Source organism: Scyliorhinus canicula, chromosome 7 (genome assembly GCF_902713615.1).
Source record: "Scyliorhinus canicula chromosome 7, sScyCan1.1, whole genome shotgun sequence".
NCBI classification, from domain to species: Eukaryota; Metazoa; Chordata; class Chondrichthyes; order Carcharhiniformes; family Scyliorhinidae; genus Scyliorhinus; species Scyliorhinus canicula.
In genome coordinates, this window is record NC_052152.1 from 175991063 (window position 1) to 176013472 (window position 22410).

General features: G+C 49.0%; 1 protein-coding gene across 3 annotated transcripts in view; it reads right to left on the reverse strand.

Moving 5' to 3' along the window:
- The window catches only part of LOC119969573 (peroxidasin homolog), a 294758-nt gene that overhangs the window by 75691 nt on the left and 196657 nt on the right, over nt 1-22410 (reverse strand). For all 3 annotated transcript variants that reach the window (XM_038803359.1, XM_038803358.1, XM_038803360.1), the window contains one exon: nt 17543-17660. In XM_038803359.1, the coding sequence (XP_038659287.1) occupies nt 17543-17660 (118 nt within the window). The remainder of the gene's footprint in view (nt 1-17542; nt 17661-22410) is intronic.

The window sequence follows — 22410 nt, forward strand, 5'->3', positions numbered from 1 at the left end:
AATGCTGGAAAATGCCCTTGTGGTTAAGTGTATACTCCATTTACACCATTCCTACTGCTATCAATGAATTAAATATGGTCCAGCTTTCGTACAAGCCTCAACTTGCGAACTTGAAAAAATAGGGAACTGTTGTCGAGAAATGTTAGAAACTATTACTGATGCTTTTATAGCAGAGCACTGAAAAAAAAATTCAAGGTAACCAAGCAGAGTCAACATAGTTTTGTGAAAGGGAAATCATGGGTGGAATTCTCCAGTAAAGAACAGGCGCGAATCAGTCTGGACTTACCTGGAGTAGGTCCAGGGTACTTCTGCGCTTTCCAGGGGACTAGCAGGGCCCTGGAGTAGTCCTCGCAGCTCCGGCTGCCGATATGGGGCCCTGCATTTCGGGTCGGGGGTCCACGCATGCGTACGGCCTCAGTCAGCCAACCCACACGACATGGCCAACCCACACCGCGGACCGGCACTGACAACACAGGCCCCCGGCACTGACAACACAGGCCCCGACCAGATCGCGTGCGCCTGCTCATCAGTGGCCCCCGATCGGAATCCTGGCCGCCCTGGAGGCCCCCCCGGCGACGGATCACCCCGCCCGCCCACCAGTGCGTCCTTGGGCTGTGTCCGCAGCCACGCTGAGTGCCCGTCAGGTGGAACCATGAGAGAACATGCGTTCATGTTCCTCACGGTACAGCAAGGGGCCTCACGGTAGCATGGTGGTTAGCATCAATGCTTCACAGCTCCAGAGTCCCAGGTTCGATTCCCGGCTGGGTCACTGTCTGTGTGGAGTCTGCACGTCCTCCCCGTGTGTGCGTGGGTTTCCTCCGGGTGCTCCGGTTTCCTCCCACAGTCCAAAAGATGTGCGGGTTAGGTGGATTGGCCATGCTAAATTGCCCGTAGTGTAAGGTTAATGTTAAGATTGTTGGGTTACGGGTTATGTGGGTTTAAGTAGGGTGATCATTGCTCGGCACAACATCGAGGGTCGAAGGGCCTGTTCTGTGCTGTACTGTTCTAAAGTTCTAAAGAACCACGCTGGCAGGAACACGGAAAGTTGACTTTGGCGAATCGTCACGGGGGCCTTTTTCAATGGCCCTCGACCGGCGCCGTGTCAACCGCGGGTGCCCGATTCACGGTGATTCTCCGGCGGTCGGAGAATCGTGGGAGCGGTGTCAGACCCGATCGCAGGTTTGACGCCCATTCTCCGTCCCGCGCCGAGCGTAATTCCGATGCGGAGGCTCAGAGAATCCCGCCCCATGTTTCACCAATTTATTGGAGTTCTTTGAAGAAATAAAATGTGCCCGCTGGAGAAACTGAACTTTGGTTTCCAAAAGGCATTTGATCAGGTGCCCCATGGAAAATAGAACATGGTGCTGTAGGTAACTTACTGGCATGGAGAGAACATTCGGTGTGCCACAGGGATCGGTGCTTGGACCACAACCTTTTACAATTTATATAAATATCTTGGGTGAAGGGACCAAAACTATGGTTGCTAGGTTTGCTGATGACATAAAGATAGATCAAAAGAAATTGTGAAGAGGACATAAGGAGGCTACAGAGAGATATATATAGGTTAAGTGAGTGGGCAAAATTCTGGCAAATGGAGAATAGTATGGGCAAAGGTGAAATTCTCCATTCTGGCAAGAAGTATGAAATAAAGCATATTATCTAAATGGCGACAGAATGAAGAGCTTGAAGATGCAGAGGGATCAGAGTGTATTAGAGCATGAATTGCAAAATGTTAATATGGAGGTACAGCAAGTAATTAGGAAAGTGTGATAACCCTCACTAGGAGCATGTAGCATTTGCTGATTGATCGCCCCATGGGCTTCGCAGGGTTCCCGTGGTGAATGGGCAGCAGCCCGGCCAGCTGAGGCTCATTAGCGGGACCTTTCAATATAGCTCCCGGCCCCAGACCAGGATTTCCCAATAGTCCTGGGCTGGGACATTTGTTTTGAGTGCCTCGGTGGCAGCTTTATTTTCAGTTTAAAATAAACCAGTTTGGCCTTTCACTCCGCACCCCCTGGGATTATTACATTGGCGACGAGGATCAAGCACAGGATTCTAAGCAGCCTTTTCGAAACTTCCTGACCACACCTCTGGTAAGAAACAAAGCAAAAAAATAACCGAGAAATGCCATTGTTTGCGAAGCTCAAGCCTTATAATGCGGACTGAGCCCAGTTTTCCGAACCAGTATGTCGAACTGCTCCTCTACTTCTGCCGCACCAACAGTATAGAAGGAGATGACAGTCATAAAGCAATCCATTTGACAGCATACGGAGCCCTGAGGTTCAGCATTATTAAGAGTTTAACTCATCCTGCTGCCCCTGACACTAAAATGTTCAACGGGCTTGTGAATCTAGAACTGTTACAACCCAAAGCCGCCCGTAATCCTCCAGCACTGCCGAATCAACACGGCTGGGAGGACCCCTGGGGTACCAGAATTCCTGGCTAGGTTACAGAGGCTGGCTGAATACTGTCTTAGCAGAGCTGGTACATGACCAGCTAGTATGTGGGATCAATAATGTTCCGATACACAATAAATTGTTCGCAGAATCCACCCTAGATCTCAAAAGTGCTCTCGAGTTGGCACTAACCGGAGACCCGCGGGAAAGGGGCACAAAAACTCCAAGGGATGATGGACAGTTGGGTTCTCAGGCTGGGTGGAGGAGATCGTCACTCAGAAACACAAGCCTTCCCAGCAAAAGCTCCCAGATACCTCACCAACCACCAACAAAACGTTCAGCGAGGACATTCTGGCATCTCAAAAGACGGTCGGTAACCCTCGAGTAACCAAGGAAACCTCCCCAGAGGATTGCAAGTGTCCGCCACAAGACTGCTGGAAGTTACGGCCATCCAAAGGCACTGACCCCACAAAATACAACAGAATTAAAATCTTTCCTCAGCCTCGTAAACTACTGTAGGAAATGTATCCCAAACTTGGTTACTTCATTGTCACCCCGCACACACTGTTTATGGACCAAGAGTTCAACTAATATTTATTAGATACAATCAATTAATTAGGAGTAGGCCATTCAGCCCCTTAAACCTGCTTTGCCGTAGAATATCATGTCTGATCTGCTTTTAACCTCAACTTCACATTTCCACCTATCCCAATAACCTTTGCTTCTGAAGAATCTAGCAACCTTTGCCTTAAAAATACTCAAAGACTTTGCTTCCACAGCCTTTAAGGAAGAATTCCAAAGACTCGTAAGCCTCTGAGAAAATACTAATTCTCCTCGTTCTATCTGAAATGAGCAACGCTTCATTTCAAACAGCGATCGCAGTCTGGATTGCCCCACAAGAGAAAATATCCTTTCCATACCCACCTTTTCAAGACCCCTCAGGATCTTATGTTTCAATTAAGTCGCCTCTTATTCTTCCAAACTCCAGCAGATACAAGCCTAGCCTGTCAAGGCTTTCCTCATAAGACAAGTGGCCCATCCCAGGTATTAGTCTCTTAAACCTTCTCCAAACTGCTTCCGAAGCATTTACATTCTTCCTTAAATAAGGTGAACAATGCTGTAAACTGCATTCCTTTTTTTATTCGATTCCCCTCGCTTTAAACAATAACATTCTATCAGCTTTCTGTAATCATAACGCAGATGCCAAAATACTGGGGGGGGCAGCACTAACGGGACTGCCGTTTAAACAAGCCCAACACAAATTCCGCTACCTGGGGATCCAAATATCTCATGACTGGAAAGAGATCCACAAATGGAACCTCACCAGTCTGACAGAGGAAGTAAAAAAGGACCTGCAAAGATGGAACACACTCCCACTCTCCCTCGCGCGGAGAGTCCAGACGATCAAAATGAATGTGCTGCCCACTAGACAAACTAATCATGCCGTTTGTATGGGGGGGCGGGGGAAGAGAATTCTAGGATCCCAAAGAAGGTCCTACAAAAAACAAAATCCAGGGGGGGGCTAGCCTTCCCAAACCTACAATTGTACCAATGGACGGCAACGACCAAGCGAATAAGGGGATGGATCAAGGAGCCAGAAGCCTCCTGCAAGGGGACCTCCTTCTGGGCCTTCTCCAAGGCAGCACTCCCATCTCCACCCAAAAAACACTCCAGCAGCCTGGTGGTAATAGCCACTCTCTAGTCCTGGAACCAACTACGGCAGCAATTTGGCCTGACCAAAATGTCAGACAAAGCTCCCATCTGCAACAACCATAGGTTCACACCAGCGCTGACTGACTCCACCTTTAAAAAGTGGGGACAGTGACTTCCGTCACTGGCTATGCGGCTATGAGGGACTAGGTTGCACATTTGGTGGCTCCCGTTTCGGTCGGACTTTTGGACCGGTTACCATGACGATTTTGCACTTTTGAGCGCAGAACTGGAAAGCAATAGTACTCAGGCACTGAACCCATACAGAGTTGTACGGACTTAAGAAGTCGGAGAGAGCGTAAACAGCAGAAGAAGTGGTCAAACAAGGGCACGGTGGAGGCTGTGAGAGAGACCAATATAGCCGATGTCCAGAGCAAGGCGCCGACTGCCCAGCCTACACTGGAGCAGCTGCTACAGGCCATGCAGGAGGGCTTTTTAGCTCTGAAGCGCGATAACTTGGAGCCGCCCCAGAAGTCGATGGACCGATTGGAAAAAAGGCTGGATGATCAGGCTGAGAAGCTCCAGAAGCTGGAGAAGGTGGTGGAGGAGGAGGCAGACTTTCGAACGGTGGCGGATGTGGAGATTCGGAGGTTGAGGGATCAGTAAAAAATGCTCCTGGAAAGGCTGGAGGACCTGGACAACAGATCTCGCCAGCAGAATGTAAGAAACATTGGCCTCCCGGAGGGGGCTGAGGGGCTGAATGCTGCCGCGCATGTGGAGGGTATGTTTCAGAAGCTGCTGGGGAACGAGGTGTTCCCTCGCCCGCCGGTGGTGGACAGGGCACACAGAGTGCAGGTGAGGCAGCTGCGACGAGGGGGTCCTGTACGAGCGATGGTGGTCCGGTTCCACAGGTACCTGGGCAAGGAGCGGATTCTGCAATGGGCCAAGAGCACGCAAAGCTGCACGTGGGACAATAGCACCTTGCATTACCAAGACCTGAGTGCGGAGGTGGCCAGGAGGAGGGGAGGCTACAGGCAGGTGAAGGAGATTTTGTATAAGAACAAGGCGAAATTCGGGCTGCTTTTTCTGGCGTGACTGTGAGTTACGTATGAGAGTCAGCACCACTATTTTGAGGAACCCGAGGAGGAGATGGACTTTGTTAAGAAGCAAGGGCTGGCTCTGAGCTGAGGACTCTTGGGCTCATGGTAGAACGTTTAAGTCTATTTTGTTTCTCTCGCTGTGAGAGATGCCTGCATGCCTGGGTCCGTTCTTTCGATCTTTTCAGGTGGATGTATTTTGGTTGTGATGTGTTTTTCTTGTTCTTTTTTGTGGTTTCCTTGAATGTTTCCTTTTCGGGTTTCTTGTTTGGTTAGAGTTTTGGAAGGGGGGAAATATAAAAAAGAAAATAGTTAAAAAAGTACGGTTATGATGGGGGTTTCGTGGGAATTTTTTGCAATCTTTCTCTGTTTGGAGGGGAAGGGCCGAGAGTGCCTGATACTTCTTATCTCTATTTGTTTGATTTCAATTGCACTATTGTTCGGGATGTTTCTGACTTGTATAGAGTATTTGTTTAAGCAGGACTGGTTTGGGGAGGTGGTATGGATGGGCCGGGGGGGGGAGGGGAGCCAGGGAACAATGGGTGAGAGACTTGCTGGTGTCGAAGCAGCACGTGAGGGTTCTGAAGGTGGACGTAGTCATGCTGCAGGAGACCCACCTGAAAGTGGCAGATCAGTTAGGTTAAGGAAGGGCTGGGTTAGTCAGGTCTTTCATTCGGGGCTCGACACTAAGACTAGGGGGGGTTGTGATCCTGATTAATAAAAGGGTCCAATTTGAGGCAGAGGGTACAGTTGCGGATAGGGGCAGCAGATTTGTTATGGTTAGGGGTAAGCTCGAAGGGGTGAGAGTAGTCTTGGTCAGTGGGTGTGCCCCGAATTGGGACAATGTGGATTTTATCAGGAGGTTGCTTGGGAAGATCCTCGACTTGGACTCACGCAAACTGATCATGGGTGGGGACTTTAACACGGTCCTGGACCCGAGCCTGGATCGGTCGTGTTCAAAAAAGGGCAGGGTGCCAGTGATGGCAAAGGAACTGAGAGGATTCATGGAGCAAATGGGGGGAACTGAGCTGTGGAGATTTAGCCGGCCGTCTCGAGGGAGTTTTCGTACTACTCCCACGTACACAAAGTATATTCCCGAATTGATTTCTTTGTCATGAGTAGGGACTTGCTGGCCAGGATGGTGAGGGCAGAATATTCAGCAATTACCATATCGGACAATGCTCCGCACTGGGTAGACCTACAGATTTGTAAGGATAGCTTTCAGCACCCACAATGGAGGTTGGAAGTTGGATTGCTTGCGAACAAGGCGGTGTGCGAGAGACTCAGGAAATGCATGCAGAACTACCTGCAGGTAAATGATACCGGAGAAGTCTCAGCAGCAGTGCTCTGGGAGGCACTGAAGGCAGTGGTGAGAGGGGAGCTGATCTCAATCCGGGCTCATGGGGACAGGACAGATAGGGCAGAAACGGACTGACTGGTTAAGCAAATATTACGGACAGACAGGAGCTACGCGGGGTCCCCGAGGCCAGAGTTACTCAGGAAACGACAGAGGCTGCAGGCCGAGTTCGGGGTGCTGACCACAGGCAAGGCCGTAGAGCAGCTTAGAAAGGCAAAAGGCGTGGTATCTGAGCATGGAGAGAAGGCCAGCAGAATGCTCGCGCAACAATGGAGGAAGAGAGAAGCGGCTAGGGAGATAGGAGGGATAGCGGATGGGGAGGGAAATCTGGTGGGGGACCCGGCAGGGCTGGACAAGGTGTTCAGGGACTTTTTATAGTAAACTGTACACTTCGGAACCCCCTCAGGGGACCGGAGGGGATGAGGCGATTTCTGGACGGACTGACCTTCCCAAGAGTGGGGAGAGGGGTGGTAGACGGACTGGGGGCCCTGGTCAGGATTGAAGAGGTATTGGGGATCTGAAGGTCATGCAGTCAGGAAAAGCCCCGGGGCTAGATGAGTATCCGGTGGAGTTTTATGAAAAGTTTGCCGAGATAGTGGGGCCGGTGCTGGTCAGGGTTTTTAACGAGGCAAGAGACAGAGGGGTTCTACCCCTGACAATGTCGCAGGCCACTATTTCGCTTATTCTGAAACAGGATAAAGACCCGGAGGCTTGTGGTTCTTACAGGCCAATCTCTTTGATCAACGTAGACGCTAAATTACTGGCCAAGATCTTGGCAACTAGAAATGAGGACTGTGTACTGGGCGTAATTGCGGCGGACCAAACTGGGTTCGTAAAGGGTAGGCAACTGGCAGCAAATCTAAGAAGGCTGCTTAATGTTATTATGATGCCCCCAGAGAGTAGAGAGGTAGGTCATGCCTCACGAACCTTATCGAGTTCTTTGAGAAGGTGACTGAACAGGTGAACGAGGGTAGAGCAGTTGATGTGGTGTATATGGATTTCAGTAAAGCGTTTGATAAGGTTCCCCACGGTCGGCTATTGCAGAAAATACGGAGGCTGGGGATTGAGGGTGATTTAGAGATGTGGATCAGAAATTGGCTAGTTGAAAGAAGACAGAGAGTGGTGGTTGATGGGAAATGTTCAGAATGAAGTTCAGTTACGAGTGGCGTACTACAAGGATCTGTTCTGGGGCCGTTGCTGTTTGTCATTATAAATGACCTAGAGGAGGGCGCAGAAGGATGGGTGAGTAAATTTGCAGACGACACTAAAGTCGGTGGAGTTGTAGACAGTGCGGAAGGATGTTGCAGGTTACAGAGGGACATAGATAAGCTGCAGAGCTGGGCTGAGAGGTGGCAAATGGAGTTTAATGTGGAGAAGTGTGAGGTGATTCACTTTGGAAAGAATAATAGGAATGCGGAATATTTGGCTAATGGTAAAATTCTTGGTAGTGTGGATGAGCAGAGGGATCTCGGTGTCCATGTACATAGATCCCTGAAAGTTGCCACCCAGGTTGATAGGGTTGTGAAGAAGGCCTATGGTGTGATGGCCTTTATTGGTAGAGGGATTGAGTTCCGGAGCCATGAGGTCATGTTGCAGTTGTACAAAACTCTAGTACGGCCGCATTTGGAGTATTGCGTACAGTTCTGGTCGCCTCATTATAGGAAGGACGTGGAAGCTTTGGAATGGGTGCAGAGGAGATTTACCAGGATGTTGCCTGGTATGGAGGGAAAATCTTATGAGGAAAGGCTGATGGACTTGAGGTTGTTTTCGTTAGAGAGAAGAAGGTTAAGAGATGACCTAATAGAGGCATACAAAATGATCAGAGGGTTAGATAGGGTGGACAGCGAGAGCCTTCTCCCGCGGATGGAGGTGGCTAGCACGAGGGGACATAGCCTTAAATTGAGGGGTAATAGATATAGGACAGAGGTCAGAGGTGGGTTTTTTACGCAAAGAGTGGTGAGGCCGTGGAATGCCCTACCTGCAACAGTAGTGAACTCGCCAACATTGAGGGCATTTAAAAGTTTATTGGATAAGCATATGGATGATAAGGGCATAGTGTCGGTTAGATGGCCTTTAGTTTTTTCCATGTCGGTGCAACATCGAGGGCCGAAGGGCCTGTACTGCGCTGTATCGTTCTATGTTCTATGTTCTAGATAGCGGTAGCTATGGATGCGGAAAAGGCTTTTTACCGGGTCGAGTGGGATTATCTGTGGGAGGTGTTGGGACGGTTTGGGTTCGGGGAGGGGTTCATTGACTGGGTTAGGCTGTTATATCAGGCCCAGAGGCTAGTGTAAGGATGAACAGGACGACATCAGATTATTTCAGACTGCACCGCGGGACAAGACAGGGTTGCCCTCTCTCCCCACTGTTGTTCGCGCTGGCCATAGAGCCCCCGGCAATTGCCCTCTACGCAAAACAATTCGTCCTCATGTTCCCTCTACACCTTCTGCCACTCATGTTGAATCTATGTCCCCTAGTTCTAGAATTCTCCACCAAGGGCAATATCCTGTCCACTCTATGGCTTCTCCTCATAATTTTGTACACCTCAATTAAGCCTTCTTTGTCCAAGAAAAATAACCCCAACCTATCTAATCTCTCCTCGTAGCTACAGTTTTCTAACCCTGGCAACATTCTTGTAAACTGCCTCTGCACTCTTTCCAGCGCACGTGCGTCCTTCCAGTAATGTGGTGACCAACCGCACACAATACTCCAGTTGTGGCCTCACCAGTGTTTTATACAACCCCACGTTATATATTTACTTTTATATTCTTTTCCTCTACCAATGAAGGAGATCATTCCATAAGCCTTTTTTACAACCTTGTCTACTTTTTTTTTTTTTAAATTTAGTGTACCCAATCATTTTTCCAATTAAGGGGCAATTTAGAGTGGCCAATCCACCTAGCTTGCACCTTTTTGGGTTGTGGGGGCGAAACCCACGCAAACACGGGGAGAATGTGCAAACTCCACACGGACAGTGACCCAGAGCCGGGATCGAACCTGGGACCTCGGCGCCGTGAGGCAGCAGTGCTACTCACTGCGCCACCTTGCTGCCCGCAACCTTGTCTACTTGAACTGCTGCCTTTAGGGACCTGTGTATTTTTACACCAAGATCTCTCACTTCATCGACCTCTCTTAGTATGTTCCCATTTATTGTGTACTCTCTAGCTGTTTGACCACCCTAAATGCATGACCTCACATGTCTCTGTTAAAATCCATCTGCCACTTTATTGCCCACTCCACCAACCCATCCATACCATTTTGGAGATCATAGTTATCCTCTAAAATGTCCACCACTCGGCCAATCTTTGTGTCATCTGCAAATTTCCTAATCGTGCTTCCCATGTTCACTTCCAAATCGTTAACACAAACAGGAAGGATGCCAACAGCTAGCCTTGTGGAACACCACTTCAAACAACTTTCCATTCACAAGGGCGTTCTTGTTACTAAACCAACATTTTATCCAGTTTGCCACATTGCTCCGTATCCCATGGGCTTTTACATTTTTTTTTTTATAAATGTTTTTATTCAGTTTTCATATTTTATATTGAACAAATTACAAATTGTTAGGAGAGAGAGACAAAACAAAAAAAAAAACAAACACGCAAAAATTAACATACATATTTACAGGTAAGCATCTTCGTAGTAGTAACTGCGCCCCCCCCCCCCTCAACATGTTTATTTAGCTTGGTTTTGGGCCTTAGCTAGCCATCGAACCCCCGTAACGAACCTGTAGCCCCCCCCCCCCTCCCGCTACCTTCCCCCGACTATTCTTCCTCTTGTACATTGGCCACAAACAGGTCCCGGAACAGTTGCATGAATGGCTCCCACGTTCTGTGGAAGCCGTCGTCCGACCCTCGGATGGCAAATTTGATTTTCTCCATTTGGAGAGATTCCGAGAGGTCGGACAGCCAGTCCGCAGCTCTGGGCGGTGCTGCTGACCGCCAGCCAAACAGGATTCTACGGCGGGCGATCAGGGAGGCAAAGGCAAGGGCGTCCGCCCTCCTCCCCAGGAATAGATCTGGCTGGTCTGAAACCCCGAAGACCGCCACTATCGGGCATGGCTCCACCCTCACCCCCACCACTTTGGACATAGCCTCGAAGAAGGCTGTCCAGTACTCCACAAGTCTGGGGCAAGACCAGAACATTTGGGCGTGGTTGGCCGGGCCTCTTTGGCACCGCTCACATCTGTCTTCCACCTCCGGGAAGAACCTACGGCTTTTACATTTTTGACTAATCTTGCTAAAATCCATGTACACATTATCCACATCACTACCATCATCAACCCTTCTTGTCACTTCCTCAAAGAATTCAATCAAATTTGTGAGGCAAGACCTTCCTTTAACAAATCCATGCTGACGATCCCTGACTAGCCCATGCCTTTCTACGTGACAGTTAATTCTATCTCTCTGGATTGTCTTGATTAATTTGCCCATCCCTGACACAAGACTTACTGGTCTGTAACTGTTTGGCATTTCCTTTGCTTTCTTTTTAAACAATGGATCTACTTTCGCACTTTTCCAGCCCTTCTGTACCTCCCCTAAAGCTAGTGAGGATTGGAAAATCATCCTCAGAGCATCTGCTATCTCCTCCCCAACCTCCTTCAGCAGCTTCAGAAACAACCCATCTGGCCCTGGTAACTTAGCAACTTTCAAGGATTCCAACCCTTTGAGTACGTCCTCTCTCTTTATGATTACTCCGTTCAATACCTCATGTTACTCCTAGACTATTCTGTCTCCTATTGAGTTAGAAAGGTAATGTCATTTTTGCTGCTTTTTGAAATATTTCTTCCAAGGTTTTGCCCTCAGCATAGCGACTTTGGGTGCCGATTTGCTGCAAGTTGCTGAGAATAATAAACATGTAGAAGGTAATTGGTCACTGATAGCTGTGCCAGTTAGTCAGCGAGGTTGCGGAGAGTCCTTTCCTAAATTGGGCACTGGTTTTTCCGTGCATTTTGCCCCTCTTGGCAATTTTGTGATGGGGTTGGGAAAGTGTAATGTAGGGAGGAAGAGATGGTGGAATAGGCCAATGGTGTATGAAAGTTACTTTATGATGGGTAGGACAGGCTTGCTGAACCAATTGGTCTTTTCCTGTCCTTCATTTTTATATGTTTGCATAAGATTTTTAGTGCAAATGCAGAGTGTTAATGAAGCGATCGAAGATCATGGGCATGATTTAATGGGGGAAAAAGTCAGTGTATTTCAGGCACTGGATGTTTCCCGATGGCCAGTCGGCGAGATCACAGCCCGTATTTAAATGGCACTTAGTGCCGCAAATGATCCCCACGAGCTCCATGGTACTAGCTGTTCCCCCACAGCTGATTCGCCAGACCCATGCCCAGAAGCTCCACGCCAGCAAGGAGGAGCTGCTTTTAAACTCTCCCTCCCAACGTCATCAGCAAAGACCTCAGCGGGTATGCCATATCTCACCACCCCCCTTGGGGGGGGGGGCCCAAGGGTCAACCCGTCATCCTGGGGTGGTCCCCGAAGATGCCGGAGATCTTGGAGCATCCCAGGATGCAGCTGTTATGCACTCTCTCTGGGAAGCGTGCACAGTTTCCTGATCGGGAGGTGGTAGTTGCACATTCAGCGAGTGGAACACCTTCCTGTTAAAGGGCACTCCCTGTTGCCCCAGTGCGTGCAAGGCGACATGCATGCCATCTACTACTCCTGGACCATCTTGCCGATGGAGGAGAATCCTGCTTCCCAGGCATCTTGATGGGTTTAGTCCAACTCAAAGTTTATATAGTCAACTTCCCAGGCATTCAGGGCATCCATGACCTCACAGATGTACTTGTGGGCTATAGATTGCAATATGCTGCAGATGTCCCTGCTCAAGCTCTGGAAGCTCTGATCCAGTGGCGTAAATGTCCAGGGCGACAGTGACTTTCATGGCCACCAGGAACGGGCATCCTCCTGCTCCATGGGGTGCCAAGTCCACAAGGACACAGGTGCCACGCCGTCTCCTTGTTGAGACAGAACCTCCGGTGGCACATGCTGTCCGTCTCCTCTTACGACCAAAGATGCCTGGATAACTTGGACCTCTCCAGTATCCACTTTGGGTCCCTCCTCGGCCTGATGGGCGGCCAGGTCTGCAAGGTATGTGGCGGCTCCCTGCTTGCTTCAAACCGGATTGCCTTCTGGACTTGTACGTTCCCCTGAGCCCGGTGTTCCAGGACCCAGGTACCTTAGAAAAATTTGTCCTTCTTTCCGGCTACAGAAAAGGAAGGAAACAACAACAGCAGCCTCCAGGCATCTGCAGCCACCAGCAGGAGCAATCAGCAAACACAACCAGCAGCTCTGAAGTGCTCACATAACTAGCAATGCTAATTCCTCATAAGCAGTAGCATTTACTATTACAGCTAGAGGATTTTCACAGCCAAAGGGAGCTAAAGTGACCGTCAGCATATAACCAAGAACAGGGCTCTGTCCTGGAAGTATTTTGTAGGACAGTCAGGCAGCAGCTTTTAGGCCCCGCAAACGCTAAGCCCCTCACTGCCCCTCCCCACTCCAAGCCCGGTGGGAACCCCCGATTTATGACTCCCAGCCCCCTGACCAGGCCCAGCCTCACATCCCCGAGCCCTGAGGATGTCCCTGGGCTGCATGTCAGGGATTGGAAATGGCTACTCACCTCCTCAAATTCCCCTCAGCAGCCAATGCACAGCTTCACCTTTTTAAAAGGAGTTCCAAATGGCGCCCGCGTGATCTCTCGCTGGGCAGCCGGTTAGTTCCCGGGAGGCCGTTAGATTCGACTTCCATACCGCTAATGAGATGGAGACTGGTCTTAATTGGTGTCAATGATCTTCTTGCCACATTTCGGCAGGATCCGGAACCCGCCACTGGGAGCGGGCTGGTTAGTTAGCGAACCAATTCGCACCTGGCCCGGATCCTGACTTTTGCCTCTCCTGCAATTTAACTGGGGTTTCACCTGAGGAAGGAACAGTGCTCTGAAAGCTAGTGTTTGAAACAAACATGTTGGACTTTATTCTGGTGTTGTAAGACTTCTTACTGTGCTGACCCTAGTCCAACGCTGGCATCTCCACATCAGTGCTATTTAACTGGCATGCCCGGCACAATGCGGTAGTTAAATGAGGTTAGCCAAGGGAGGGGAGAAAGAGGGGATTAAAATAATAGTTGCCTTACAAAAATTGCAGCAATGCTCAAATTTGTTTAGAAACATTTTTTTTTGCCTACGTATCCCACTTGCTTGTTCTGAAGCATTTGTTGGTTGCACGACAGCTGAAGTGCATGGAGTATCATGCAGCTCCACTGTTGCACAGCCCTGTTAGAATGAAAGTTCCCTTGATATTCTTGCAGTGCAACAAATGCTTTGATATGGATAAAAATCTAGTTCTATAGTTCTCTATAAATGTGAAGAAATGTGAAATTGTAATCCATGAAATATTGAGGAGAAAATGCTCAACTTCCACCTTCAAATAGCTTCTTTTCCCAAACAGCCTCTGGTTATTATGGAAAGCCCGATTATGAAGAAATATTACTGTGACTGTTGACAAAGGAGGACCACCCACAAATTCAAAAAGGCAATAAGTGGGGTATTGTGTAATTAATAATGTTAATAATCGCTTATTGTCGCTAGTAGGCTTCAATGAAGTTCCTGTGAAAAGCCCCTAGTCGCCACTTTCCGACGCCTGTTCTGGGATGCCGGTACGGGAATTGAACCCGCGCTGTTGTCCTTGATCTACATTACAAGCCAGCTGTTTAGCCCACTGTGTTAAACCAGAAAGAATCTATACCATGTTAAACCCTTGGAGGACTTGGTGTGATCCCCAACAATCAGCACAAGGTGACAGAAAAAGAGGGAACAGAGAAGATATCCCAGTTTCTTTTACAAATGTGCGCTGAGGCTCTTGTCTACCCGTGCAGATGGATATAAAAGACCTCATGATATTTTTGTTCTGAGATCAGCAGGAGATTACCTTTGGTGTCCTGGTCAACATTTATCCTTCAGCCAACAGCATTCAACTAGGGGCTTTTCACAGTAACTTCGTACTTGTGACAATAAAAGGCTACTATAATTATCGTGTGATTTTGCTATGTGCAATTTGGCTGCTGTGTTTCCCTACATTACAATAGTGACAGCACTTCAATAGCATCTAATTAGCTGTGAAGTGCTTGGGGATTTTGCTTTAGATTTTGAAAGGCACTACATAAATCCAAGTTCTTTCTTTCTCTGTGACATTATACATTTGGCAGGTATTCTCGTGCTGGCTCACCAAAAACAATCAACTCCTGATCTGTAGAATGCAGTTTTGAGGCAACTAAGTGGCCGAAAAAGATAAGGATCAAAATAATTGGGCCACAGGTGTTGCTTAGCAACCACTGCCTGGTTTTCCTGGATTTATTTTTATGCAGTATTTTGTGTCTCTTTCGGCGCCCCAAAGCAATTGCCATCCAATTAAAGAGGAAGCAGGGTTGCTTTTTTGGGCAAAGTCACGGCAGCGATATTTTTTTAAAAAACAGCAAAAATTAGATTACCTTTCCAACTGGAAACAGTAACTGAGGTAATGAAATGTGTTGTTTATCAAGTTGCAGCTCATGTAATCTGTAATAGTGGAATCATTTAGCCAAAGTTTACACAAGGTATTCCAGTTAATAGGAACGGGTCAGCATGGTATCGAGAGTTTACACAAGGTATTCCAGTTAATAGGAACGGGTCAGCATGGTATCGAGAGTTTACACAAGGTATTCCAGTTAATAGGAACGGGTCAGCATGGTATCGAGAGTTTGAAGAAACTTTACAATTCAAATGAAAAATTCCTGGGAATACACAACCATAACAAATGAGCTGTTGCACCAGTACCTTCGGGATGTCCCAAAGAACATTGTTTAAAACAAGATTTAACACTTTTTTAGTATCTTTATGTAATAACAGCTACTTACTACCTGTAATTGTGAATGAACTGGAACATCCTCCAATTTAAGATTTGTAAGAGTTAATAAGATATAGGGGCAGAAGTATTTGAGCCAATGAGTCTGCTGTGCCATTCAATGAGCTCATCACTGATCTGGGACGGGATTCTCCGCCCCCCCGCCGGGTCGGAGAATTGCTGGGGGCCAGCGTCAATCCCGCCCCCGCCGTGTCCCCGAATTGTCGAGCACCGGAGATTCGGCGGAGGCGGGATTCACTCCGCACCTGTCGGCGGCGCCCCCCCCCCCCCCCCCCCCCCACCCCCGGCGAATCTCCGGCCCACAATGGGCCGAAGTCCCGCCGCTGTCAAGCCTCTCCCGCCGGCGTGGATCAAACCACCTACTTTACCGGCGGGAGCAGGGGGCACAGGCGGGCTCTGGGGTCCCCGGGGGGGGGGGGGGCACGGGGCGGTCTGACCCCGGCAGGTGTCCCCACGGTGGCCTGGCCCGCGATCGGGGCCCACCGATCGGCGGGCGGGCCTGTGCCGTGGGGGCACTCTTTTCCTTCCGCCTTCGTCATAGTCTTCACCATTCAGCAGCCTCTGACACTCCGGCGCATGCGCGGACTTCCGCCGGCCGGCGAAGTCCCTTCAGCCCCGGCTGGCGTGGCGCCAAAGGCCTTCCACGCCAGCCGGCGGAGTGCCAACCACTCCAGCGCGGGCCTAGCCCCTAAATGTTAGGGCTTGGCCCCTAAAGGTGCGGAGACTTCCGCACCTTTGGGGCGGCCTGACGCCAGAGTGGTTCACGCCACTCCATCACGCCGGGACCCCCCCGCTCCGCCGGGTAGGGGAGAATCCTGGTCCTGATCTGCTAATCCTCAACTCTACATTCCCGCCTTATCCCATAACCATTCTCTTACAGATTAAAAATGACTATCACAGCTTTGAACATACTTAACAACACAGTTAACCAGTTTGACTCTAGTGGAAAATACTGCAATCAACCGGTTGCTTCTAACTACCTGTTGGCTGCTTATTGAAGGCAGACACAACATTACATGCCCACATTGCCCTATTTGACCATGCCACAAAGTTCACGTCATGGCCATTGGTAAAACCACCGTCTTCACTTGTGTAACACTGCTCACTTCCATGCCCAAGTCACTCTTCCATCCCTCCTCATCCGTCAACCTTCTCAAGTCCCCATTTGCAATCTGATATTCTGACACCAGGAGTGGGATTCTCCCGTACCTGATGGGACAGGGGGTTGCGGCGGGATGGAGTGGCGTGACCCACTCCGACGTTGGGCCGGCCTAAAGGTGCAGAATCCACTGCACCTTCAGGGGCTAGGCCGGTGCCGGAGTGGTTTGCGCCCCACCGGCAGGCGTGGAAGGCCTTTGGTGCCGCGCCAGCCAGGGCCGGAGGGACTCCGCCGGCCGGCGTGGGTCCACGCATGTGCGGGAGCGTCAGCGGCTGCTGATGTCATCCCTGTGCGTGTGCATAGGGGTGTTCACCTACGCGTTGGCCACCGCGGAGGCTGACATGGCTGGCGCGTAGGAAAAGAGTACCCCCGCAGCACAGACCCGCCTATGGTTCGGTGGGCCCCGATCGTGGGCCAGGCCACCGTGGGGGCACCCCCCCCGGGGCCAGATTGCCCCCCCCCCCCCCAGGACCCCAGAGCCTACCTGCACCACCTGGGAAAAAAATAAGGTCAGGTATCATTGTTTTGCAAGGTTGTTCTCGAGTTTAATAATGGAGCAAAACACATAGAAAGCTGGGGCGGGATTCTCCGACCCCCCGCCGGGTCGGAGAATCGCCGAGGGACGGCGTGAATCCCGTCCCCGCCGGCCGCCGAATTCGCCGGTGGGGGCGGGAATCGCGCCGTGTCGGTCGGTGCCCGCGATGGACCGAAGTCCCTCTCGTAATATGCAGCTCCCGTCAGGGTAAATTGGATTAGGTCCCTTAAAGGGCACCGGGACTTCAAAATGTAATTATCCAGCTTAAAGGACCTACGAGTAGGCAGTCTGATAATATCAAGCAATTTTGCACCCATTACGTAGTGCTCATGTAGTGCAGTTACTATTTTTTCTGCAGTCTTTACTGAAGTCGATTATGATACCAACCACCACTTTGAGTGGCTCCACGTAGGTTTTCACCTTGTGCCTTCTCTGATACTCACTTATTATGTAGCCAGATGATGTTGGGCTTAGGGTTGCCCTCCGCCCGGCAGGTGAAGTAAACGGTGTTTCCCAGAGTAACATCCACATCCTGTGGCTCTGAAGTGATACGAGGTCTTTCTATAAGAAAGCAGGATTTGTGTTGAGTTCAAATTGCTTTCTTTGGATCAGGAAAAGCCAAAACAATAATTGCAAAGGTTGAAATATGTTCTTGTTGTGCTGCTGGTCGAGCACTTGTGTTTAACTGGGCGGATTCTGAATCTCATGAATGCCTCCTATTCAAAATAATTATTACCCAATAAATCTAAACACACTGTCCTCGATTCCTCCTTCCTTCGACATTCGACACTACACAAGAGTGTAAGACCACTTTGGAAAGAACATAAGAACATAAGAACTAGGAGCAGGAGTAGGCCATCTGGCCCCTCGAGCCTGCTCCGCCATTCAATTAGATCATGGCTGATCTTTTGTGGACTCAGCTCCACTTTACGGCCCGAACACCATAACCCTTAATCCCTTTATTCTTCAAAAAACTATCTATCTTTACCTTAAAAACATGTAATGAAGGAGCCTCAACTGCTTCACTGGGCAAGGAATTCCATAGATTCACAACCCTTTGGGTGAAGAAGTTCCTCCTAAACTCAGTCCTAAATCTACTTCCCCTTATTTTGAGGCTATGCCCCCTAGTTCTGCTGTCACCCGCCAGTGGAAACAACCTGCCCGCATCTATCCTATCTATTCCCTTCATAATTTTAAATGTTTCTATAAGATCCCCCCTCATCCTTCTAAATTCCAACGAGTACAGTCCCAGTCTACTCAACCTCTCCTCATAATCCAACCCCTTCAGCTCTGGGATTAACCTAGTGAATCTCCTCTGCACACCCTCCAGCGCCAGTACGTCCTTTCTCAAGTAAGGAGACCAAAACTGAACACAATACTCCAGGTGTGGCCGCACTAACACCTTATACAATTGCAACATAACCTCCCTAGTCTTAAACTCCATCCCTCTAGCAATGAAGGACAAAATTCCATTTGCCTTCTTAATCACCTGTTGCACTTGTAAACCAACCTTCTGTGACTCATGCACTAGCACACCCAAGTCTCTCTGAACAGCAGCATGCTTTAATATTTTATCGTTTAAATAATAATCCCGTTTGCTGTTATTCCTACCAAAATGGATAACCTCACATTTGTCAACATTGTATTCCATCTGCCAGACCCGAGCCCATTCACTTAACCTATCCAAATCCCTCTGCAGACTTCCAGTATCCTCTGCACTTTTCGCTTTACCACTCATCTTAGTGTCATCTGCAAACTTGGACACATTGCCCTTGGTCCCCAACTCCAAATCATCAATGTAAATTGTGAACAATTGTGGGCCCAACACGGCTTTGGAGCATGTATCACCTTGGCTCAGTTGATAGCAACCTCACATTTGAGTGAGAAGGTCAAATCCCCACTATCCAAATCAGCATTCTAACTCAATCGAGAATTACACCGTTGCTCATTTTTGAGTATATTACATTGACTTAAGTGGCAGTCTTTAGATTAAATGTTAAGTGGGTTTCATCCAGGTTCTCCTGGTTTTCTCCTATAGTCTAAATATGTACAGGTTGGGTGGATTGGCCACGCAATTTAGCCCCTTTATTGGAAAAAAAGAATTGGGCACTCCAAATTTATAAAAATTATAATAATCTTTATTAGTGTCACAAGTAGGCTTACATTAACACTGCAATGAAGTTACTGTGAAAATCCTGTAGTCGCCACATTCCGGCGCCTGTTCGGGTACACGGAGGAAGAATTCAGAATGTCCAATTCACCTGACAAGCACGTCTTCTCTGACCTTGCGGGAGGAAACCGGAGCACCTGGAAGAAATCGGGGCAGACACTGACCCAAGCCGGAAATCGATCCCAGGTACTTGGCGTTGTGAAGCAACAGTGCTAACCACTGTGCTACCGTGCCGCCCTTATTGCGAGATAGGATTGTCAGAGGTCTTGACAGCGGGAGATGCTGAGAGGTTGTTTCCCCTTGTGGGGGTGTCTAGGACCAGAGGTCATAATCTCGGAGTAAGGGGTTGCCCATTTCAGATAGAGATGAGGAGGAACTTCTTCTCTCAGAGGGTAGTGAATCTGTGGAATTCTTTACGGCAGAGGGCTATGGATGCTGGTTTGTTAAGTGTGTTCAAGGCTGAGATAGACAGATTTTTAAGCAAAAAGGGAATCAAGGGTTATGAGGTTAAGATGGAAAAGTGGATTATATAAGATCCGCATGATCTCATTAAATGGTGGAGCAGAGTTGATAGGCTGAATGGCCTACTTCTGCTCCTACGTCTTATGGAGTTCAACAGTGTACACTCTACTTTAAATAATGACTTAGGACAATTTAATATTTTTTAAAAACTTGTTTTGATTGTGTTAAAAGATGTTTAATATTATTTATATTAATGCTTAATTCTATCATGAAGGGGCTGGTTTAGCACACTGGGCTAAATAGCTGGCTTTTAAAGCAGACCAAGGCAGGCCAGCAGCACGGTTCAATTCCCGTACCAGCCTCCCCGAACAGGCGCCGGAATGTGGCGACTAGGGGCTTTTCACAGTAACTTCATTTGAAGCCTACTTGTGACAATAAGCAATTTTCATTCATTTCATTTCAAAGGAAACATCAGTGTTTCTCGCGTTGCATATTATAACAATATTGCTCCAGAAAAGGTCAGGGAAAAGGGAATTAAACTTCCACAGTTCTTCCGGACAAATTACACAATTGACATTTATAGATATTCTGATGGGCAAGATTTTCCGAATATTTCCAGCAGGGTAAATTTACTGTCATGTGAAATAGGTTGAACTTATTTTAACCTCCGTTTTTTATTCACATCATATTTATGTAATGAAATATAATGAACAGTTTGTTTAGACTGGAATAAGGAAGATGAAGGGTGTGCCATTGTGACTCATGAGAGGGAATTAGAGTCAGCCACACATTGCTGATGTGTGACCATTCGCTGCTGGAGGAGGAGAGGTTAATAGAGGAAAAAAATAAGTGCGAGAGGGGAAATAATTCACTAAATTCAACACGACCTAAAAATTAAAACAGGAACTGTATCGAGCTTGCATGGTTCAGTTATTGAGTGGTCATTAGCAGATCCCCAATGGGGGAAGGATCTGAAAGAAAGTATTGTCTCATATTTTAGGGTCTTAAACTGGTTAATCTCCTGACCCAGAATGTATTTTGCCTCTTATTTTCCTCCCTTTACCAGCCACCCATTAAATTCATTATTTGTAGAGTTGTTGTCACCAAACATCTCCATTTAAGGTCCTAACAGATCCAAATGTGGAAACAGGTCATTAATGATGAAGCCAAGTTAAAGAGCCACAGTAAAGCCTTTTCCCTGAACGTTCTGAGGGTTCTAACCCACTGCTGACCTCCCCTGCTCTGAATAGGCTCATAGTCATCTCAGTCCCAGAACATCACTGCAGGAGTTCTTCAGGGGAGTGTCCTGGGCCCAGCCATCTCCAGCAGCTTCCTTCCATGATGAGGGCAGAAATGGGGGTGTTTACTGATGACTGCACAATGCCCTGTACCATTCGGAATGCCTCAGATATTGAAGCAGTCTGTGCCCATATTCAGCAAGATCTGGACAACATTCAGGCTTGTGCTGACAGGTGGCAAGTAACAACTGCACCACAAAGGTGGTAGGTAATGACCAATCTACAACAAGAGAGAATTTAACCATCGCCCTTTGATATGGAAGGGAATTACCTTCACTGAATCTCACACTATTAACATCCTGGTACTTCCCACTGACAAGAAACTGAACTGAACTAGCCATAAAGAGCAGGTCAGAGATTGAGAACTTTGTGATGAGTAACTCACCTCCTGACTCCCCAAGCCATGGGCGCGATTCTCCGCAAATGCGGCGAGTCGTAAAGGCTGCCGTGAAACTGGCCGTGTTTCACGGCAGCCTCTGCGCCCCCTCCAGGGACCCGATTCTACCCCCCGGGTGGGGCTAGCAGCGCGGTCCCGTGAAGCACGGCATCGCGGGCTTAGCGACCGTCGCTAAGCCCGCGCGCCAAGCGTCACGGCGGCTGACGCTCCAACCCGCGCATGCGCGGATGACTTCATCGCGCATATGCGTCAAACCCGCTCATGCGCGGGCCATCATGCCCCTCAGCCACCCCGCGGACTGATCCTGCGGGGCGGCGGAGGAACAAATAGTGCGCGGGTATCGGACCCGCTGCCCGCGATCGGTGGTGCGGCCGTGCCAATCGGTGCCATGGTTGTCCGGGACGGCACTTTGCGGCCGTTTTCACGAACGGTGAGAGCAGGTGTGTTTGTGTTTGTGAAAACGGCCGTAAAGGCCTGGGAACTCGGCCCATCGGCCAGGGGAGAATCGCTGTTCGCCATAAAAAACGGCGAGCAGCGATTCGTGTCGTGGGGCGGCCGTGGGGGGGGGGGGGGGGGGGGGGGGGGGGGGGAGAATAGCGGGAGGTCGGAAAAAATGTCGGGAAGGCCCTCCCGCTATTCTCCGACCCGTCGTGGACAGCGGAGAATCGCGCCCCATGTCGCCCATCCACAAGTCATTAAATCAGGAGTGTGATAATAATAATAATAATAACTTATTGTCACAAGTAGACTTCAATTAAGTTACTGTGAAAAGCCCCTAGTCGCCACATTCCAGCACGTGTTCGGGGAGGCCGGTACAGGAATATTCTCTACTTGCCTGGATGGATGCAGCACCAAAAATATTCAAAAAGCTCAACAATGTCCAGGACGCAGCAGCCCGATTGACGGGTACCCTTGCCACCAATTTAGGATTTACTCCCTTCACCACCGTTGCATAGTGTGTACTATGTACACGATGCATTGCAG